This window comes from Oncorhynchus masou, chromosome 5 (genome assembly GCF_036934945.1).
Source record: "Oncorhynchus masou masou isolate Uvic2021 chromosome 5, UVic_Omas_1.1, whole genome shotgun sequence".
NCBI lineage: Eukaryota > Metazoa > Chordata > Actinopteri > Salmoniformes > Salmonidae > Oncorhynchus > Oncorhynchus masou.
This window is the reverse complement of record NC_088216.1, coordinates 44435346-44456956: the sequence shown is the minus strand read 5'-3', so window position 1 is coordinate 44456956 and position 21611 is coordinate 44435346. Positions and strand designations below refer to the sequence as shown.

Here is a 21611-nt window from a genome sequence, read left to right as displayed (position 1 = left end):
GGAGCTTCAACCGCCCGGGAGCAGCTTTAGTGTTTGAGCGAACGAGAGAGAGAGAGAAGGATTTTGCTAGCAGGCCCTGGTCTGAAATGTCTAGACTGCCCCTGCACGGAGAGAAAGATAACTATGGGATTTCATTGAATCTATCTAAATCATGAGGCTAATTTGAATTTCCAGATGCGTAGGAGCATTTTCTGTGACAAGAAAGTGATCAAATCATGTATGTGTTAAGTTTTTCTCTCCGTCCTTTTCCTTGACACAGTCGATCACGGCATCATTTTCTGCCTTTGCTATTTTAGCTTTTCTCCTGCTCTCTGTCCATCCAGTTGATTTGGTGGACGAAATAAGCAATCATGTGGAATGTTTAGTGTTAGGTTATGATTGAATCCTTTTCTCATCACATTGTCATTCAACAGTTTATTGACTTGCAGAGCTCATGAAAATGCCAAGCATGCATACTGTGTAGCTTTGAAATACAGGGACGTGTGCCTCTTATTAGAAGCTCGCTGAAAGACAATGAGATCTTTTTTATGATCCTCTTTCACATTACCTAACTCTGGTTTGGGAATTCATATTTTCCAAATTGTACCTTGATCATGATGTCTGAGATGAGTAATAATTATTTCCAATTTAAGCATTAGATTTTTCATAGTTTGGTATCCTGTTGAAAGAATGTTCTTCATAATAAATATTTACCCTCTACCTCCAAATCCGAATCCCCACTGATTTGGAGTACATGCCAACTGACATTTACTCCTGAGGTGCTGACCTGTTGCACCCTCGACAACTGCTGTGATTATTATTATTTGACCATGCTGGTCATTTATGAACATGTCTTGGCCAGGTTTTGTTATAATCTCCACCTGGCACAGCCAGATGAAGACTGGCCACCCCTCATGGCCTTTCTAGGGAGTATTTCCTAGCCACCGTGCCTCTACACCTGCATTGCTTGCTGTTTGGGGTTTTAGGCTAGGTTTCTGTACAGCACTTTGAGATATCAGCTGATGTAAGAAGGGCTATATAAATACATTTGATTTGACATCTTGTAAGTGTCCGACTGTGAACTCAACGTGTACAGTATGCTTGGCTTTTTTTCAGTAATACCTTGTTGTCGAATATGAGGTCTAGGCACAGTAGAGGCTGGCGTGCTTTTTGCTGCTTGCAGGGCTGATGTTTCCTTCCTCAGGCATGTTCCTGTTGCGTAGTCTTTTTTCCAGCTTCCTTTCAGTTTAAAGTTACCAAATTAATTTTATTATTAATAATGGCTCTGCGTGATGTGCCATAAGAGGCATGTTATTCCCATGCTTATTGTCATGGTGGATAAATACAACCAGACGTGTGTTGATACAATGTAAGAGTATCGAATGTACCTACTGTTTGTTAGTTTTCTATAGTGCCTTGGTTGGTTTATATTCTCTGTAAGGTTACGCCACTCTAAGGCATTCTTCTGCATCGGCTCCCCTGTGGGAGTGAACGGTTCTGTAGTCCTTGAAACACAGTGGCAAGTGTGTGTGCTGCTGGGATAACTATCACCTCAGAATACTTTTGTATGCGTCACTGTAGTCTCCTTGGGCTTTTATGTGTGAAGCCAGAAGCAGAGTGTAAAACTGAGTGTAATACTGCAAATCATGTGGGGGTCTTTGATGCATGATGCGTTGTAATGGGTTTTCTCTTGATCAAATAATTGGAATGAGTTCAACACCTGAACTGGAAAGAGTGTTTTTGAGTAGAGTTCCATGTACCATCGAACTCGCCACATGTCCCCAGAACAGTAGTGTGACAAGGGCAAACTGTGAGTGTACAACATGAATAGCCCTATTCAATTTTGAAATCTATATAGAGACGAAAACAGCTGCTAGCTGTTCGTAACACAGGAAAATATGAAACGGGATCAGGGCTTATTTACTTATTATCTTGACATTTCTAAAGAAGAAGTAATTGACTTGCAAATAACTACCAAAAACTACCAATGAGTTTTAACGCATGGCCTTTATCCAGATTGCAGATTAATAGTTAATTTTGGGGCAAAGTGGTTGCTGTTTTTCGCTAAATGGTTTCTTAAGTGCAGTGCCCTGCACTTGTACTCAAAGAGCACCTTGTATTCTCACAGCTCTGGGAGCTATATTCTGCTACTCTAAACTTGAGTGCCCCACTTGGTGTTTATAAGCCAATGGGGTAAAATCCCACTACTGCCCCAAATGTACAGCAGAGGATAAGAAAGATTATCCAGGGACATTGTGACTTGAGTATTAGACTCAAGGTTTATTATCAGTGCTATCCTCGGAAGCCTAGGCTTCTCAAAAGCCACGCGTCAGAAAGTTCATAAAAATGACCCGAGAGTGTGGCACCTGCAGTCACTCCAAACTCAAGATTGAAACATTTATCAGCCTGTGATTATCCACCAAGACAGAGTAACAGATCCAAATAAAGTTCCCGCCATGATAAAGGTCTCACTAGCAAACAACATTCATCAAAGGTTGATAGATAAAACATTTTGCACTCAGCCATTTGGAACACTCATATAAACGCACATTTCTAACAATGATTTGATTCATGATGAGCAATATCCTCCTGAAATCTATTTTATGATCATAGATATACGTCCAAAACTGAATGTACTATATAACACACACTGTGCTTTTCAACATGTATTGGACCATTCTTATTTCCATCTTATTCCTGCCTCGAGAAATCACACCATCCACGCAAGAGAGCTTGCATCTCTCATCATGACGCCATTGGCGGTATAACACGGGGAAGCACATGCGCCTTTGTGGGAATTACAGTGCATAATAGGCTAACTGTAACCCCTGGGAGTTCTCTGTGTGCGCACAGAGGGTGGATCATCTCTGCAGCCCAAATACTGACGTTACGTCAGGGAGAAGAGCGCGTTCGTTTCGTGACGGTTTCTGGTAATTAGTTTGGGGGAAGAGTATTCCTAGGCTGGCACACACACAAGCAGTGTGTGGGAACTGGGGACGGCATCTTACTTCTCTCCTTTTGCTCGAGGGAAATTACGATAGGATCTGTAATTATGGAAGAGAAGAGCAGGGAGGGTAGGATGATACGAGGTGTTATGCTGAAAAAGAGATCAAATCTTATTGGTCGCAAACACATATTTAGCCGATGTTATTGCGGGTGTAGCAAAATGCTTGTGTTCCTAGCTCCAGTAGTAATATCTAACAATACACACCCTCCTAAAAAGTTAAAGACTGGAATTTAGAAATATAAGGATGAGCAATGTCTGAGTCCGGTGTATGTGTGTGTGTGTGTGTGTGTGGGGGGGGGGGGGTGTATAGAGTTGAAGTCGGAAGTTTACATACACCTTAAACCAATACATTTAAACTCCGTTTTTCACAATTCCTGACATTTAAATCCTAGTTAAAATTCCCTGTCGTAGGTCAGTTCGATCACCACTTTATTTTAAGAATGTGAAATGTCAGAAAAATAGCAGAGAATGATTTATTTCAGCTTTCATTTCTTTCATCACATTCCCAGTGGGTCAGAAGGCACTCAATTAGTATTTGGTAGCATTGCCTTTAAATTGTTTAACTTGGGTCAATTGTTTTGGGTAGCCTTCCACAAGCTCCCCACAATAAGTTGGGTGCATTTTGGCCCATTCCTCCTGACAGCTGTTGTAACTGAGTGAGGTTTGTAGGCCTCCTTGCACTCACACACTTTTTCAGTTCTGCCCACAAATGTTCTATGGGATTGAGGTCAGGGCTTTGTGATGGCCACTCCAATACCTTGACTTTGTTGTCCTAAGGCCATTTTGCCACAACTTTGGAAGTATGCTTGGGGTCATTGTCCATTTGGAAGACCCATTTGCGACCAAGCTTTAACTGATGTCTTGAGATGTTGCTTCAATATATCCACAGAATATTTGTTCCTCATGGTGCCATCTATTTTGTGAAGTGCACCAGTCCCTCCTGCAGCATAGCACCCCCTCAACATGATGCTGCCACCCCCGTGCTTCACGGTTGGGATGGTGTTCTTCGGCTTGCAAGCCTCCCTATTTTTCCTCCTAACAACATTATGGCCAACCAGTTATTTTTTTTGTTTCATCAGACCAGAGGACGTTTCTCCAAAAAGTACGATCTTTGTCCCCATGTGCAGTTGCAAACCGTAGTCTGGCTTTGTTATGGCGGTTTTGGAACAGTAGCTCTTCCTTGCTGAGAGGCCTTTCAGGTTATGTTGCTATATGACTCGTTTTACTGTGGATATAGATACTTTTGTAGCTGTTTTCTCCATCATCTCACACGGTCCTTTGCATATAATTGATAGCTTTGGAAAGAAAACACTCTGAATTTTCCAGAACTGCAAAGATATTGTCTGTGGGTGCCCTAGAACGGCAGCTACAGGCAAAACCAAGATGAAACGGCAACCTGGAAACCAGCAGGATTTTTGAGGCTCCGTTTTCCATTGTCTCCTTATATGGCTGTGAATGCGAGAGGAATGAGCCTGCCCTTTCTGTCGTTTCCCCAAGGTGTCTGCAGCATTGTGACGTATTTGTAGGCATATCATTGGAAGATTGACCATAAGAGACTACATTTTCCAGGTGTCCGCCCGGTGTCCTCCGTCGAAATTGGTGCGTCTTTTTCAGCTGCTGGTATTTTTCCATGCGATTCTGAGGGGAAAGCAGGATTCCACGAACTGCATATCAATGAAGAGATATGTGAAAAAACACCTTGAGGATTGATTCTAAACAACGTTTGCCATGTTTCGGTCGATATTATGGAGTTAATTCGGAAAAAGTTTGACGTTTTGGTGACTGAATTTTCGGTTCGTTTCGGTAGCCAAATGTGATGTACAAAACGGAGCGATTTCTCCTACACAAAGATTCTTTCAGGAAAAACTGAACATTTGCTATGTAACTGAGAGTCTCCTCATTGAAAGCATCCGAAGCTCTTCAAAGGTAAATGATTTTATTTATTTGGTTATCTGGTTTTTGTGAAAATGTTGCGTGCTAAATGCTGCTCAAAATGCTAAGCTAGCTTAGCATACTCTTACACAAATTAGTGATTTGCTATGGTTCAAAAGCATATTTTGAAAATCTGAGATGACAGTGTTGTTAAGAAAAGGCTAAGCTTGAGAGCAGGTGCATTATTTTCATTTTATTTGCGATTTTCAGAAATCGTTAACGTTGCGTTATGCTAATGAGCCTGAAGCTTTATTCACGATCCCGGATCCGGGGTGGGGAGTATCAACAAACCTCCAAATGAGCTTCAATGCCATACAACACTCCTTCCGTGGCCTCCAACTGCTCTTAATTCTAGTAAAACTACATGCATGCTCTTCAACCGATCGCTGCCCGCACCTGCCTGCCCGTCTAGCATCACTACTCTGGACGGTTCTGACTTAGAATATGTGGACAACTACAAATACCTAGGTGTCTGGTTAGACTGTAAACTCTCCTTCCAGACTCATATTAATCATCTCCAATCCAAAATGAAATCTAGAATCGGCTTCCTATTTCGCAACACAGCCTCCTTCACTCATGCTGCCGGACATACCCTCGTAAAACTGACTATCCTACCGATCCTTGACTTTGGCGATGTCATTTACAAAATAGCCACCAACACTCTACTCACCAAATTGGATGCAGTCTATCACAGTGCCATCCCGTTTGTCACCAAAGCCCCATATACTACCCACCACTGCAACCTGTATGCTCTCGTTGGCTGTTCCTCGCTACATATTCGTCTCCAAACCCACTGACTCCAGGTCATCTATAAGTCTTTGCTAGGTAAAGCTCTGCCTTATCTCAGCTCACTGGTCACCATAGCAACACCCACCCGTAGCATGCGCTCCAGCAGGTATATTTCACTTGTCACCTTCAATGCCAACATCTCTTTGGCCGCTTGGCTTCCAGTTCTCTGCTGCCAATGACTGGAACGAATTGCAAAAATCACTGAAGACTTGGAGACTTATATCTCCCTCATTACCTTTAAGCATCAGCTGTCAGAGCAGCTTACTGATCGGTGCAGCTGTACACAGCCCATCTGTAAATAGCCCATCCAATCAACTACCTACCTCATCCCATATCTGTTTTTGTTTTTCTGCTCTTTTGCACACCAGTATTTATACTTACACATCCTCATCTGTACATCTATCACTCCAGTGTTAATTGCTAAATTGTAATTAATTTGCCACTATGGCTTATTTATTGCCTTACCTCCTTACTTCATTTGCACACACTGTATACAGATTTTTCTATTGTGTTATTGACTGTGTGTTTGTTTATTCCATGTGTAACTCTGTTGTTTTTGTCGCACTACTTTGCTTTATCTTGGCCAGGTCGCAGTTGTAAATGAGAACTTGTTCTTAACTGGCCTACCTGGTTAAATAAAGGTGAAAAAAAAAGAATACGTTCAGTAGAGGTACCAGCCTCAGAAATCGGCAACTAACTTTACCTCAGATTGCAGCCCAAATAAATGCTTATTGTTATTATTGGCACTGTAAATGTATGGATTATCCCAATTGCTATTCCCCAAAATTGCCAAGGACTCCAGCCACCCTAGCCATAGACTGTTCACTCTGCTTCTGTCCGGCAAACGGTACAGAAGCATCGGCTCTCAGACCAACAGGTATGAGACAGCTTCTACCCCAAGCCATAAGACTGCCAAATAGCCATAAGATTGCTCAATAGTTCATTAAAAGGTTTCCCGGACTATCTGCCCTGACCCTGTCTTGCACTGACTATATGCACACTCACATGTACAGTATACACACTGTGTACACACACACACACACACACACACACACACACACACACACACACACACACACACACACACACACACACACACACACACACACACACACACACACACACACACACACACACACACACACACACATATATACTTTTACACATCAATTGCCACTTCTACTCTGTATTTTATTCCTCTTGTGTTACTATTTATTATTTGTATTATTTTTTTAACTGGCGATTGACTCGTAAGCAAGTCTGTACCTGTTGTATTCGCTGCATGGGGCAAATACGATTTGATTTACAACGCTATGTTTTTGCAGTAATGTTGATCATAAAATATGACAACATTGACAATTATAGTTTTGCAAACAGTCTGCGACTACCAGAATTATATGTAAAAGCTAGAATCCTTAACTAAAACAATAACAAAGCGGTCATCCCGCCTGTGTTTTGGTAAAAAGCTGATGGAGGGGCCTGGAGAAATGTAACAACTCTCAAGTTCATAGACAGAACTATGCATCCAAGGAAAGACCATATCAAAATGATGGTTTTAACCTTGTTTTGATGCTATATAGTGTTTATTTACATCTACATTGTTTACAAAATTTGAGTAAAACAAGCTTATATTTTGGGTTCTGATGGGTTACAACAGTTGGACTAAACAATGGGTATTTTTAATGAATGTATTAGTCCAAATATTGATGTAGCAAATAAGAATTCTAGTTTATTCTATAAAGTCCAATCCCTTTATTGACTCATCGATGTGGAAACTTTTAAGGACTGTTTCTAGACTGTGGTCACTTATTGGTCGCTCGCAATATGGCTAGATTCTGGTGGAAACCAGTCTACTAAAGTGCTGACTGAGAAACATTTGAGTGCACACTATTCCAAGTTAAACAACTAGTGAAAAAGGTTTGTGCCTTCAGTATTCATACCCCTTGACTTATTCCACATTTTGTTGTGTTACGGCTTGAATTCAACATGGATTAAATAGATGTTTTTCTCACCAATCTACACACAATACGCCATGTTTTTAGAATCTTTTGCAAATTTATTGACAATGAAATACAGAAATATAGCATTTGCATAAGTATTCACACCCTTGAGTCAATACTTTGTAAAAGCTTCTTAGGCAGCAATTACAGCTGTGATTACAGCCCTAAAAATTGCCAAAAACTCCAGCCACCCTAGTCATAGACGGTTCTCTTTACTACCGCATGGCAAGCGGTACCGGAGCGCCAAGTCTAGGTCCAAAAGGCTTCTTAAAAGCTTCTGCACCCAAGTATTAGACTCCTGAACAGCTAATCAAATGGCTACCCGGACTATTTGCAGTGTCCAGTCAGTGCTTGACTGAGGGACCTTACAGGTAATTGTATGTGTGGGGTACAGCGATGAGGTAGTCATTTTTATCATGTTAAACACTATTATTGAGTGAATTCAAGCAACTTATTGTGACTTGTTAAGCACATTTTTACTCCTGAATATTTCTAGGCTTGCCATAACAAAATGGTAGAATACTTAATGGACATTTCAAGACAGTTCATATTTATTATTATTATTATTATTTTTAAACAACAACATTTAAAAACATAATTCCACTTCAACATTATTGCCTTTTGTGTCTAAGCCAGTGACCAACAAATCAATTGAATACATTTTAAATTCAGGCTATAACGCAACAAAATGTGGAAAAGTTCATGGGGTGTGAATACTTTCTGAAGGCACTGTAGATAAAGTTTGTGTGTCGTGCAATACGGCCGATGCAACGTAGCTTTGAGGAGAAAATGATTCAAGACTGAACTTGTTTTGCGCATGCAAAAATAAGACAGGAAACCCTTTTCATCTTGGTCTGTCAACCACTGCGAGGCTTTGTGAAGCATCAGCCACACTCTTTTAATCTAAGATCAAAGCATTGTTCCTTTTTATCATTTTTCTTTTGAATTTAAACTTTAATTCTACACATTAATACTGCCAAAAATGTTAATCTCTGTGCTCTCCCGTAGAGTGGAATAAGCTTGAGTGAGAGGATAGAGGAACCAACTCATTATTTACTGTACTGGACTGGACTTAGTATTGAAGTTGAAGTGATGATATTTGTCTGCACACGCTCCATGCCCACTTCTGCATCATTGCTTGCATGTACTGGGCTTGAGAAAACCGCTGCTGACTTTTTTGTTTCTAATTGGACTTGCAGGGTGTATGTTTGTGTCTCCGGATATATTTATATCCTGATGCCGCTGTCTTTACCCAGCAGATCCGCAAAGGCCAGAAGGCAACGACAGTGAGTCATCAACCACTGTTGAGTAAGGCTGGAGTTCGGTCTTAACCTTAAGTCTTGTATATGTTCTGGGATAGGATTGTTTATCAAATCAAATTTTATTTGTCACGTGCCGAATTCAACATGTGCAGTAGACCTTACAGTGAAATGCTGACTACAAGCTCTTTCCCAACGATGCAGAGTTAAATAAGAACATAAAAACACAAGAGGTACGAGGTAGTTGAGGTAGGTAGGTATGTACATGTAGGTGGGGGTGGAGTGGTAACGTTACTCACTTCAACAAAGAAATATCAAGTTCCATTCTCCTAGAGTAAAGGATGATACATTGGTACTTATTCAAATTATTTCCATTTCTATTAGCACATTGCAGGGCATGATTAACAACCCCAGTTACAGCAGAAAATATTGTAAATATTGAACTGTCAGCCTATTTAAAGCATAAATATGTTTTTTCATTAATAACCTAAATTATCAAACACATACACACACCATTGTCATGCAGTGTGCCATCGCCCTTTTGCTGTTTGCCTCCGTTGCTGGGGAAACACCTTATGGGTGGCGTGTCAGAGTGATGATGTCATGTAGAGTGTGTGCTGGCACATCAAATCAGGTTTAACGTCGCTCTGCGTGCCCTCCGGGGCCGGAAAAGGAAAACAAACTCAAACATCCACGAGTCATTCCCTGGATATGTGTTAATAATAAGTGACCTTCTATGTGGGCCTGGGCAGTTTGAACGGAGGGAGGTTTATTTTTAAAACCATTCTGCTAGGGCTAGGAGGTTATGCCAGTTGACACAAAGAGAAGACAGTTCAGTGTCTGCAAGTCCATGAAGCAGTTACGCATGTTAATGTACTTCACATCTCCTCCATAGGTTTTGATATTGGGAAATGTCATTACGGCAATGTGGTAAAGAGATGTAATTATTAGAGGCCAGTAATTCTGTCCTCGCGCCTCTACACTCTTATAAAAAAGGGTTGTTTGGCCGTCCCGATGGGAGAACCCTTTTTGGTTCCAGGTAAAATTATGTTTGGTTCTAGGTAGAACCATTTTGGGTTCCATATAGAACCCTCTATGGAAAGGGTTCTACATGGAACACAAAACAGTTCTACATGGAACCCAAAAGGGTTCTACTTGGAACCAACAAGGGTTCTTCGAAGGGTTCTCCTATGGGGACAGCCCCAAAAACTTTTTCTATGAGTGTAGTGTGGATGAATATTGCCCTGAAGTGTATAACACCAACTTGAGACAGTGGGCCTTTTTTTACACAAGCACACACGTCCCCTTGAATGTCCAAGCGCCAAGGTGCTGAGTTCTGTAACATAACCAGTAGTGGCACACACACACACTCCTTCCAATATGGCCTTGATAATGGCTAGTGGTCCATGTGTGGAGGCCTGAGTGCAGCGATGTGACCATCAGTGAGACAAGTTCCAGGCCTTTAGGGGCCAGGGGTAAAGTAAAAGTTTCTCAAGCCGTAGCACCAGATGGACTGGGATCACGAAGCCATTGCTGGTGCATGACCAAAACCCTGCTTTTCTACAAACCACACACACACTCAGACTCCCATTTCAGGGCGTATGGACACACACACAGAACTGACCACGTTAGTCTACAAATACACATGCTCTCACGCGTGTTTGCACACAGACACAGAACACACCTCACTACTCAACAAACATACATGCACTGACACACGTACACACCCCCAAGAATTTATACACAATCTGCTTTTCAACAAACACACGTGCATCTTGTCTCGAGGACCACAATGGAAATACAGTTGAAGTCAGAAGTTTACATACATCTTAGCCAAATACATTTAAACTAAATTTTTCACAATTCCTAACATTTAATCTGAGTAAAAAATCCCTGTCTTAGGTCAGTGAGGATCACCACTTTATTTTAAGAATGTGAAATGTCAGAATAATAGTAGAGAGAATGATTTATTTCAGCTTTCATTTCTTTCATCTCATTCCCAGTGGGTCAGAAGTTTACATGCATTCAATTAGTATTTGGTAGCATTGCCTTTAAATTGTTTAACTTGGGTCAAACGTTTTGGGTAGCCTTCCACATGCTTCCCACAATAAGTTGGGTGAATCTTGGCCCATTCCTCCTGACAGAGCTGGTGTAACTGAGTCAGGTTTGTTGGCGCTTTTTCAGTTCTGCCCAAAATGTTTCTATAGGTGTGAGGTCAAGGCGTTGTGATGGCCACTCCAATACCTTGACTTTGTTGTCCTTAAGACATTTTGCCATAACTTTGGAAGTATGCTTGGGGTCATTGTCCATTTGGAAGACCCATTTGCGACCAAGCTTTAACTTCTGGACTGATGTCTTGAGATGTTGCTTCAATATATCCACATAATTTTCCTACCTCATGATGCCATGTATTTTGTGAAGTGCACCAGTCCCTCCTGCAGCAAAGCACCCCCACAGCATGATGCTGCCACCCCCGTGCTTCACGGTTGGGATGGTGTTCTTCGGCTTGCAAGCCTCCCCCTTTTTCCTCCAAACAACAATGGTCATTTTGGCCAATCAGTTCTATTTTTGTTTCATCAGACCAGAGGACATTTCTACAAAAAGTATGATCTTTGTCCCCATGTGCAATCCATAGTCTGGCTTTGTTATAGAGGTTTTGGAGCAGTTGTTTCTTCCTTGCTGAGCGGCCTTTTCGGGTTATGTCGATATAGGACTCGTTTTACTGTGGATATAGATACTTTTGTACCTGTTTCACAAGGGCCTTTGCTGTTGTTCTGGGATTGATTTGCACTTTTCACACCAAGGTACGTTCATCTCTAGGAGACATTACACCTCTTTTCTGAGCGTTAATGAAGGCTGCGTGGTCCCAAAACCATAATTTGTGGATTGGTTGAAAAATTAGTTATAATGACCCCAACCTAAGTGTATTTAAACTTCTGACTTCAACTGTCCCAGACTTTGTGTGTTATCCTTGATGAAGTGAATGTAATGGCTTTTTCAAGTTGTGTGCTTGTTTTTCTAAATGGTTGAATTAATAAACTAAACTACTGAACAAAAATATAAACGCAAGTGTTGGATCCATGTTTCATGGGCTGAAATGAAATATCCCAGAAATGTTTCATATGCACAAAAAGCTAATTTATTTTTTATTTTTTGTTTTCATTCCTGTTAGTAAGCATTTATCCTTTGCCAAGATAATCCATCCATCTGACAAGGTGTTACATATCAAGAAGCTGATAAATCAGCATGCTCATTACACAGGTGCATCTTGTAAATAAAAGGCCACACTAAAATGTGCAGTTTTGCCACATAACACAATGTGCAATTGGCATGCTATCTTCAGGAATGTCCACTAGAGCTGTTGCGAGGCGTAATCTATGGACAACAAACACAATTGCATTTTATCGATGGCAATTTGAATGTACAGAGATACAGTGACGAGATCCTGAGGCCCATTGTTGTACCATTCATCCTCCATCATTAGCTCATGTTTTTGCATGATAATGCACGGCCCCATGTTGCAAAGATCTGTACACAATTCCTGAAGCTCAAAACGTCCAAGTTCTTTCATGGACTGCATACTCACCAGGCATGTCACCCATTGAGCATATTTAGGATGCTCTGGATCAACGTGTTTCAGTTCCCAACAATATCCAGCAACTTCGCACAGCCATTGAAGAGGAGTGGGACAACATTCCACAGGCCACAGTCATCAGCCTGATCAATACTATGCAAGTGGAATATGTTGCGCTGCATTAATCAAATGGTGGTCACAGCACATATTGACTGGTTTTCTGATCCACGCCCTTACCTTCTTTTTTTAAGGTATCTGTGACCAACAGGTGCACATCTGTATTCCCAGTCATGTGATATCCATAGATTAGGGAGTAATACATTTATTTCAATTGTCCTTGAACCGCCCACTTCGGGCTTTCATTGTTTGCCTTATTTCAGCACTGACGATACTATCTCATCCACAGAACAAGTCCACATTCTCTCGTCTCTCTCTTTCCACCCAGGGACCCCTGGGGCGTTGCTTTAAAGTAACCAGTGACCCTTGAACGACATTGCAGAATCCGACTGCATGGGATAGGTGGTGGTCGTGCTATGAATACTTTCATGCTCAGATGCTCGTCCCCATATTGGGAATGGAAATATCCTGGGCTTTGGCTAAGCTTTTGGGAGATGGTTTCGATTTCCGGTCGCAAACTCCAGTCTCAACCCCTAGAGTTTATTATCCCCTATACCACAACTATTACCACATAACACAACATTAACACACACAATAACTGGTAGAAATATATTCACCGGAGAAAAAAACCTGTCTATACTATACTAGTACTAGATTGACAGTGGAAAATTGTATGAAATAATGCCAATGCTAGGTTTAGTTTATTAAATTAGGACAGACTACAGTAATTAAAAAAACATGTTTTGCAATAGAGAATTAGAATGAGCGTTCAATTGGACAAGTCCTGCTAGTTCCTCACTGTTCCAGTGTTTTTTTCCCCACTCTCCCCCAGGGCCTTGTGATTGAGCGCATCGGCAGAAGACCCCTCCTCATCTTCGGCTTCAGCGCTATGGCCTTCTTCTTTGGCCTTCTCACTGTGTTTCTCAATTTCCAGGTCAGTGCAGCCTATCCACTGTGCAACACACTCCTCTGAGTCATGTCTACATGTCAACCGCATCAGTGAACAGGTTGCTGTCTTTTATTAAGACTGGAATTCAATGAAGTCATGAATCCAGAGTGACATTGTTGTCCTTGGGCTGTTAAAATTTCCAAAGAAATGCAAAACACCTGCTACAAGCCTTTATTTCTGACATTTTCATAAATGCCCTGGAATATAACCTCTTGATATCATGCAATAGGTGTTTTTGGAACCAAATATGGAGGTTCTAAAAATGATAACCAAGTAAATATTAAGAGTTTTTTTCCCCCAAGATGCCATATCCACCAATAAAAAATAAAAAAAAATTGTTACGTTACAGCCTTATTCTAAAATATATAGAATACATGTTTTTCCTCATCAATTTACACACAATACCCTGTAATGACAAAGTAACAACAGGCTTTTAGAAATGTTTGCAAATGTATTATCTATAATAAACAGATACCTTATTTACAGAAGTATTCAGACCCTTTGCTATGAGACTCGAAATTGAACTTAGGTGCATCCTATTTCGATTGATCATCCTTGAAATGTGTCTACAACTTGGAGTCCACCTGTGGTAAATTCAAGTGATTGGACGTGATTTGGAAATGCATGCACCTGTAAGGTCCCACAATTAACAGTGCATGTCAGAGCAAAAACCAAGCCATGTGGTCGAAGGAATTGTCCGTAGAGCTCTGAGACAGGATTGTGTTGAGGCACAGATCTGGGGAAAGGTTCCAAAACATTTCTGCAGCATTGAAGGTCCCCAAGAACACCATAGTGGCCTACATCATTCTTAAATGGAAGAAGTTTGGAACCACCAAGACTCTTCCTTGAGCTGACAGCCCGGCCAAACTGAGCGATCGGGGGAGAAGGGCCTTGGTCAGGGAGGTGACCAAGAACCCGATGGTCACTCTGACAGAGCTCTAGAGTTCCTCTGTGGAGATGGGAGAACTTTCCAGAAGGACAATCATCTCCACGAATCAGGCCTTTATGGTAGAGTGGCCAGACTGAAGCCACTCCTCAGTAAAAGGCAAAAGGCAGCTAAAGACTCTCAGACCATGAGAATTAAGATAATTTTCTGTTCTGATGAAACCAAAATGTAACTCTTTGGCCTGAATGCCGAGCGTCACGTCTGGAGGAAACCTGGCACCATCCCTGCGGTGAAGCATGGTGGTGGCAGCGTCATGCTGTAGGGATGTTATTCAGCGGCAGGGACTAGGAAACTAGTCGGATCGAGGCAAATATGAACCGAGCAAAGTACAGAGAGATCCTTGATGAAAACCTGCTCAGGACCTCAGAATGGGGTGAAGGTTCACCTTCCAACAGGACAATGACCCTAAGCACAAGCCAAGACAATGCAGCAGTCACTTCGGGACAAGTCTCTGAATGTCCTTGAGTGGCCTGGCCAGAGCCCTTACTTCAACCCGATCTAACATTTTTGGAGAGACCTGAAAATAGCTGTGCAGCAACGCTCCCCTTCCAACCTGACAGAGCTTGAGAGGATCTGCAGAGAAGAATGAGAGAAACTCCCCAAACAGGTGTGCCAAGCTTGTAGCATCATACCCAAAAAGACTTGAGGCTGTAATCGTTGCCAAAGGTGTTTCAACAAAGTACTGAGTAAATGGTCTGAATACTTATGTCAATAAGATATTTCAGGAAAAAAAACAATGAATACATTTTAAAATAAGGCTTTAATGTAACAGAATGTGGAAAAGTCTTGGTCTGAATACTTTAGTATTCCTAGGCTGGCGTGGTTACACGTGGTCAGCATTTTTGAGGCCAGTTGGACGTACTGCCAAATTCTCTAAAACGATGTTGGAGGCGCCTTCTGGTAGAGAAATTAACGTTAAATTATCTGGAAACAGCTCTGATGGACAATTCCATCAGTCGGCATGCCAATCACACGCTCCCACAAAACTTGAGACATCTGTGGTATTTTGTTGTGACAAAACTGCACATTTTTTAGTTGCCTTTTATAATCCCCACTTCAGGGTGCACCTGTGTAAAGATCATGCTGTTTAATCAGCTTCTTGATATGCCACACCTGTCAGGTGGATTGATTATCTTGGCAAAGGGGAAATGCTCACTAACATGGATTTTAAACAAATTTGTCCTCAAAATGTGAAAGAAATACACTTTTTGTGCGTATGAAAAAATTCTGGGATCTTTTATTTTAGTTCATGAACATGAGACCAACACTTTACATGTTGCGTTCTATATTTTTGTCCTGTGGAGTTAAAAAGGGTTATTTCTGGCCACTTATTCCACTTATTCTGAAGCCACCCTTACAAAAAAAGCACATGTCAAATTTGCAGTTTCAGATGTGAAATAGCAGTTTTGATACATTGAGCTTACATATCATATGTGAAACCTTGTTTTCATGTATTACATTTAGAGTTTACATGTTAACACCACATTTTCACTTGTGAGGAGAATAACATGTTTTCACCTCACATGTGATTTGTGGTTTCACTTGAAATTAGCGGTTTCAAATGTTAAACTTTCACATGTGATGAACATATATGCAGTTTCACATGTGAAAAAAGCTTGGGGGTGTGAAGAACTTACAATTCCACATGTGAAAATCTATTTTGCAGTTTCACTTGTAAGAAAATTCCACATTTACTTTAATGTTTGCAAACAAATGAAATGTAAACAAACACTGTATATCCTAAAAAAATGGTTAAAACAAAAGTCTATGGATTTGAGTGGTTGCATTTCTCCAGCCCCATGCCTCCGCTTTTTACCAAAACTGTTGGGGTGAACACATGGTTCATGTGTTTTTTTTCTCCCCCCAATTTCATGGTATCCAATTGTTAGTAGTTACTGTCTCGTCTCATCGCTACAACTCCCATACAGGTTTGGGAGAAACATGCGTCCTCTGAAACACAACCCAACTAAGCCGCACTGCTTCTTAACAGTGTGCATCCCAACCCGGAAGCCAGCCGCACCAATGTGTCGGAGGAAACACCGTACACCTAGCGACCTGGTCAGTGTGCACTGCGCCCGGCCCGCCACAGGAGTCACTAGTGCGCGATGAGACAAGGATATCCCCACCGGCCAAACCCTCCCTAACCCGGACGACGCTAGCCAATTGTGCGTCGCCCCATGGACCTCCCGGTCGCGGCCGGCTGCAACAGAGCCTGGGCTCGAACCCAGAGTCTCTGGTGGCACTGAAGAGGAGGTGTAGCAGGGATCAGACCAAAATGCAGCGTGGTCATTTTGATACATGTTTAATAAACGAATAAACACGAACAATACAAAACAAGAAAAGTAACGCGAAAAACTAAATAGCCTATCTTTTTGTTAATAAAAAATAATTTATTACCTTCAATACCATTCATTCTTTACAACTCATAATTTTCATACATACTCCAATAATGGTATTTTAATTTTAACAAAACAAAAACCCCAAACAAAACCTCAGGGGAGCATCTTCCCTCCCCGTCACCCTACAAACTACCTTTCCCTATCTCCCCGTCCCTAATCTATCCCCTTACAAATCTAAATGACACCCAGCCCTAAACCCCCCTTCCACCCCTCCCGAGCAGCATGCTGCCCCCAATTCCTCTCCTCCCTCTTCATCCTGCCCCTCAAATCTCCTTCCACCCTCCTCACTATCCCTTCCACCCCCCAATCTCTCCCTGTCTTCACCATGTTCTGCCTGGCTTCCCACAGCCCCCGTTTAAAGAGACTCATGAGAAGCCAGAGCAGAAACCTGTCCCTATCCGTCCCTCTCGCTCTCCCTACACCTCTCTCTAACCTGGCCCACGTCAATACAAAATCCCCCCTTACCAAACCTAACAACACCCGTGCCCTAGCCCATACTACTCCGGCAAAGGCACAGTCCCAAAAGACATGGCGCACAGTCTCCTCCCTGCCACAAGAGGATCTTGGACAGGTGGGAGATTGCACCAAACTATACCGGTACATGATGGAACGTACCGGCAAGCACTTATGGAGGCTCAACTAATTCAGGTCCTTGAGCCTGTTGTCCAGACCCCGCGCCTGCACTCCCTCTCAGACCACTTCCGAGATGCCCACTACAGGCGCCGGACTCCCTGCCTTTCTGACCTCCTCGTACAGGTGCCTGTGATCTAAACCTACTTGGGCAACTTCAACCTCAGGGTGTGCATGCAGCCACTTGGCCGCATGACCAAAGTGCCACGGCAGCTGTTCCGCCCGAGGACCCGTGTTAGACCACACCATTACGCTTCTCGCCTGATACGAGAAGAAAACCCGCAGGAGGTAACCGGACGGGTGTATCACTGGATGAGCAAGCTCCGTTAACAAGAAAGAAACAAAAATTGCGTCCAGCTTGAGGGGGAAATGTGGTACCCCCCTACCTCCCTCCCCGATGGGACAGAGCATGCGTGCCCTGGCGACCCACTCGCACCTGCCACTCCACATGAACTGAAACACAAGCCTCACTAGAGGCCTCCTCAGACAAGCCGGCAATGGGTAGATGTACACCAAATACAAAAGAGATGGCAACACATCCACCTTTAGGACCAGGACTTTTCCCATAAAAGACAAATATCTAGCCTTCCACATTGCTAGCTTCCTCTGTACCACTGCGATACGCATGTTCCAGTTTAGCGTCGCTGAGCCGGAGGTCTCAAAATGGACCCCGAGAATCCTCAGGGCCCCCTCAGAGAGAGAACCCCCCGGGCACATCTGTTCTACCGCGCCATCTTCCGAAAAACTTGACGGAAGACTTTGCATGGTTCAGAACCGCTCCCGACGCTCGGGTGAAATCCCCAAAGATGGCAAGGGACCTTGTCAGGCACGAGTCCTTGCACAGCAGCAAGGAAGTGACGTCGGCATACTGCGTCATCTTAACACGCAGCCCACCACTTCCAGGGATCAACAAGCCTTCCAACCCTGTGTCTGCCCTAATGGCAGCCCCCAGAGGTTCCATGTACAGAACGAAGAGGAGAGCCGAGAGTGGGCACCCCTGCCTGACCCCAGACGAGAGGACAAAAACATCACCCAAGTGACTATTTACACTAACTCGGCACCCCGCTCCAACATATAATGTACGAATCCATCCTATGAACTTCTCCCCAAATCCTAATCGACCTAACACTCTGAATATAAAGGATCTATTCACGCGATCAAAGGCTTTCACCTGATCTAGCGCTGCTACCATTAAAGGCAGTCCTCTATCTTCAACCCAAGCGATGGAGTCCCTGATTAACTGTAGGTTCCATCTAATAGAGCGGCCCTCTACCCCGCACGTCTGATCCTCATGGACGACGTAGGGAAGGGCTGTGCGCAACCGGTCTGCTAAAACCTTTGCAAGTAGCTTGTAATCTACACACAGCATGGTCAACGGCCGCCAGTTGCCAAGGTCTGTTACTTCCCCCTTCTTATATAAAAGTGACAGCACACCAACAGCCATTGATCCCCCCGGGACCCCCGTCTCAAGGATGGCCTTCAAGACTTCGAGGACCACTGGTCCAAGTATACCCCAAAACTTGAGATAAAACTCAGCCGGCAGCCCATCCATCCCAGGCACCTTCCCTTTTCCCATCCTCCTAAGAGCGCTCTCAACCTCTTCTAGTGAGATCTGGGCCTCCATCACTTCTCTAATGTCCTCCGGCAACCGCCTGGACAGGTGTTCTAAAAACACATTTCCCTGCTCTAAATCTATTTCCCTTTCCTTAAATACACCTTGGAAATGATCAGTTGTCACCCTGACCATATCCTCTGGTTCTCTAACTATACTACCATTTTCTTCCCTAACACCATGCATTACCTTCCTACTCTGTCTGGCTCTAACCGACTTAAAGAACATAGCAGAACAAGTCTCATTGTGTCCTAGAAAGCCACTATGCGCACGCTCCAGGAAAGCTCGAGCCTTCCGCTCCTGCAACTCCCTGAGCTGCGCCTTTAGGGTTGCGGATCCCTCCCAGTCAAATGACCCGCCGAGGTTGCCTGCCTCGTACTCGAGTTCAATTAACCTTTGGACACGATCCACCTCCCTCCTCTCCTCCCTTTTTTTCCTCTTGCAATACCCTATTATAAAAGCCCTAATCCTCACCTTAACTAATTCCCACCACTCTAACACCCCCTCGCACATGGACCGGAGGCCTTCAAGCCTCCAAAAGAAACCAAAAAACCCGTCAACAAAAGCCTGCTCCTCCAGCACATCCCGATCTAACTTCCAGTACCCCCTACCAAAGAGGCAGACTGGCGACCCCACCTGCAGGAGCACCCCGTCGTGATCCGAAAAGAAAACAGGCAACAGCCGCCCAGACAACTTACCCAAAGACCTGGGTACAAAAATATAGTCGAGCCTCCGCGCAACCCCCCTGGAGTTGCGCCATGTAGGACCGGCCATTTTCGGAGTAGTGTGCAGGTCACCATCAACCAGACCATGGCAAGCCATTAGCCCGGTGATGGCGCCTGCACTGCTATCCCTCCTATCCCTAAATCTGTATTAAAGTCCCCCCCAATCACTAATTTCCTATTTGTGACACACAGGGGCGCTAGACAGTCCACCATCTCTCTCCTGTCTGCCACCACCTGTGGCCCATACACCACCACTAATCTAAATTTACAATCCCTTATCGTGACATCACCACAAAAGAACCCTCCACTTTTACCTCCCTGTGCCCACACAAAATCCCTACCCCCGATGAGTGCACCCTCCCAATACCCCAAACCGACTCCCCCTTGTCCCACTCCCTCTTAAACCTACTTACATCCCCTCCATCCCTCAGGTGAACCTCCTGTAAAAAAACAAAAATCAAACCCCACACCCTCCAGATAACTAAAAACCGCCCTCCTCTTAACAAAATCCCTTAAACCCCTTACATTTAAACTAACAAAAGTAAAATTAGACCCCATGAAAGAAAAAAGAAAAACATGCAATACACTCAAATACTAAACCCAGACAGAAAAAAAACAAAACCAGGAGACTCACCCGATGCTCCCCTGCTCCATATCTACCGGTGATAACACCATCCGTACTTCCGACGTCTCTTCCTCCATCTCGCCAACCCAGGATGCAGGAATAGTGTTTGGCTCCGGGGTGCCCTGCACCCTGGGTCTACTCCCACACCCCTCCCCCTCCCCAGCGCTGCAGCTAGTTTGGAAAAAAATAGGGGAGGCTGAGTCCCCAAACAAAAAACTCCACACCTCCTCCTGTACCCAGTCCTGGGTCTTGTTAGGTGTGTCCCCACCCAACAGAATTTGAGGGCCTGGGGAAACCAGCAGCAACCCAGAGGTTTCTCCCACCCCCATCGCTCTCTTGGCCATCCCCTCTCTCTCACTGTCGGCCAATCGCACCCTCCTCTTCACTCTCTTCTTTGGTGATGGCGGCAGTGGAGATATACCACCCCCCCCCCCCCTGCCAGCTCCTCCACGATACCCCTCATCTCTTCCACCAGGGCACTTTCCCCCCACTCCACTTGCTCTTCCACTGTCTTCTTCTCCACCACCCCTCCCTCGCTTTCTTCTCTCTCATGCTCCTCCACTCGGTTGCCTTCTTCCGACGCTTTTCCTGGTTCTCCTACTCCCGTGCCTTCCGTTTCCTTCTCTCTTCCATCCTCCGCTTCTTGCTCCTCCTCCTTCCTTGCCGCCTTCCCCTCTGGACCTGTACTCTGGTCATGAGGCAGGCTTCCTTCCCCTCCTCTTCTTCCCCCATCCCCCGCTCCTGCTCCCCCCAGCCGCAGACGCGTATGACCTCTGACGAGCCGGGCACCCCCGCCACAGGTGTGCTGACAAGCCACACCCGTGGCACGTCTTAGGCTCGTCACAATCCTTCGCCTCGTGCTCCCCAGATCCACAAAATCTGCATTTTCTTGCGCTGCACGAGGCGAAGATATGGCCGTAGGCCATACAGTGCCTGCAAAATGGAGGCTGACGTGCATAAAACAACGTCCCCCTGTCAGCCCCCAGGGACAACATAGCAGGGGGATGGAGGTAGCCACCATGTTCTTTTGGGTCCTCCCTGAGGAGGACCTGGAAACCTCTCCTCCCA

At 44.0% G+C, this 21611-nt stretch overlaps 1 protein-coding gene across 3 annotated transcripts in view; it reads left to right on the top strand.

Moving 5' to 3' along the window:
• The window catches only part of slc2a9l2 (solute carrier family 2 member 9, like 2), a 227922-nt gene that overhangs the window by 106936 nt on the left and 99375 nt on the right, over positions 1 to 21611 (top strand). For 2 of the 3 annotated variants that reach the window (XM_064965635.1, XM_064965634.1), the window contains exon 10: positions 13490 to 13591. The exons of the other annotated variant lie outside the window; for it this stretch is intronic. In XM_064965635.1, the coding sequence (XP_064821707.1) occupies positions 13490 to 13591 (102 nt within the window). The remainder of the gene's footprint in view (positions 1 to 13489; positions 13592 to 21611) is intronic. 3 annotated transcript variants of the gene reach the window in all.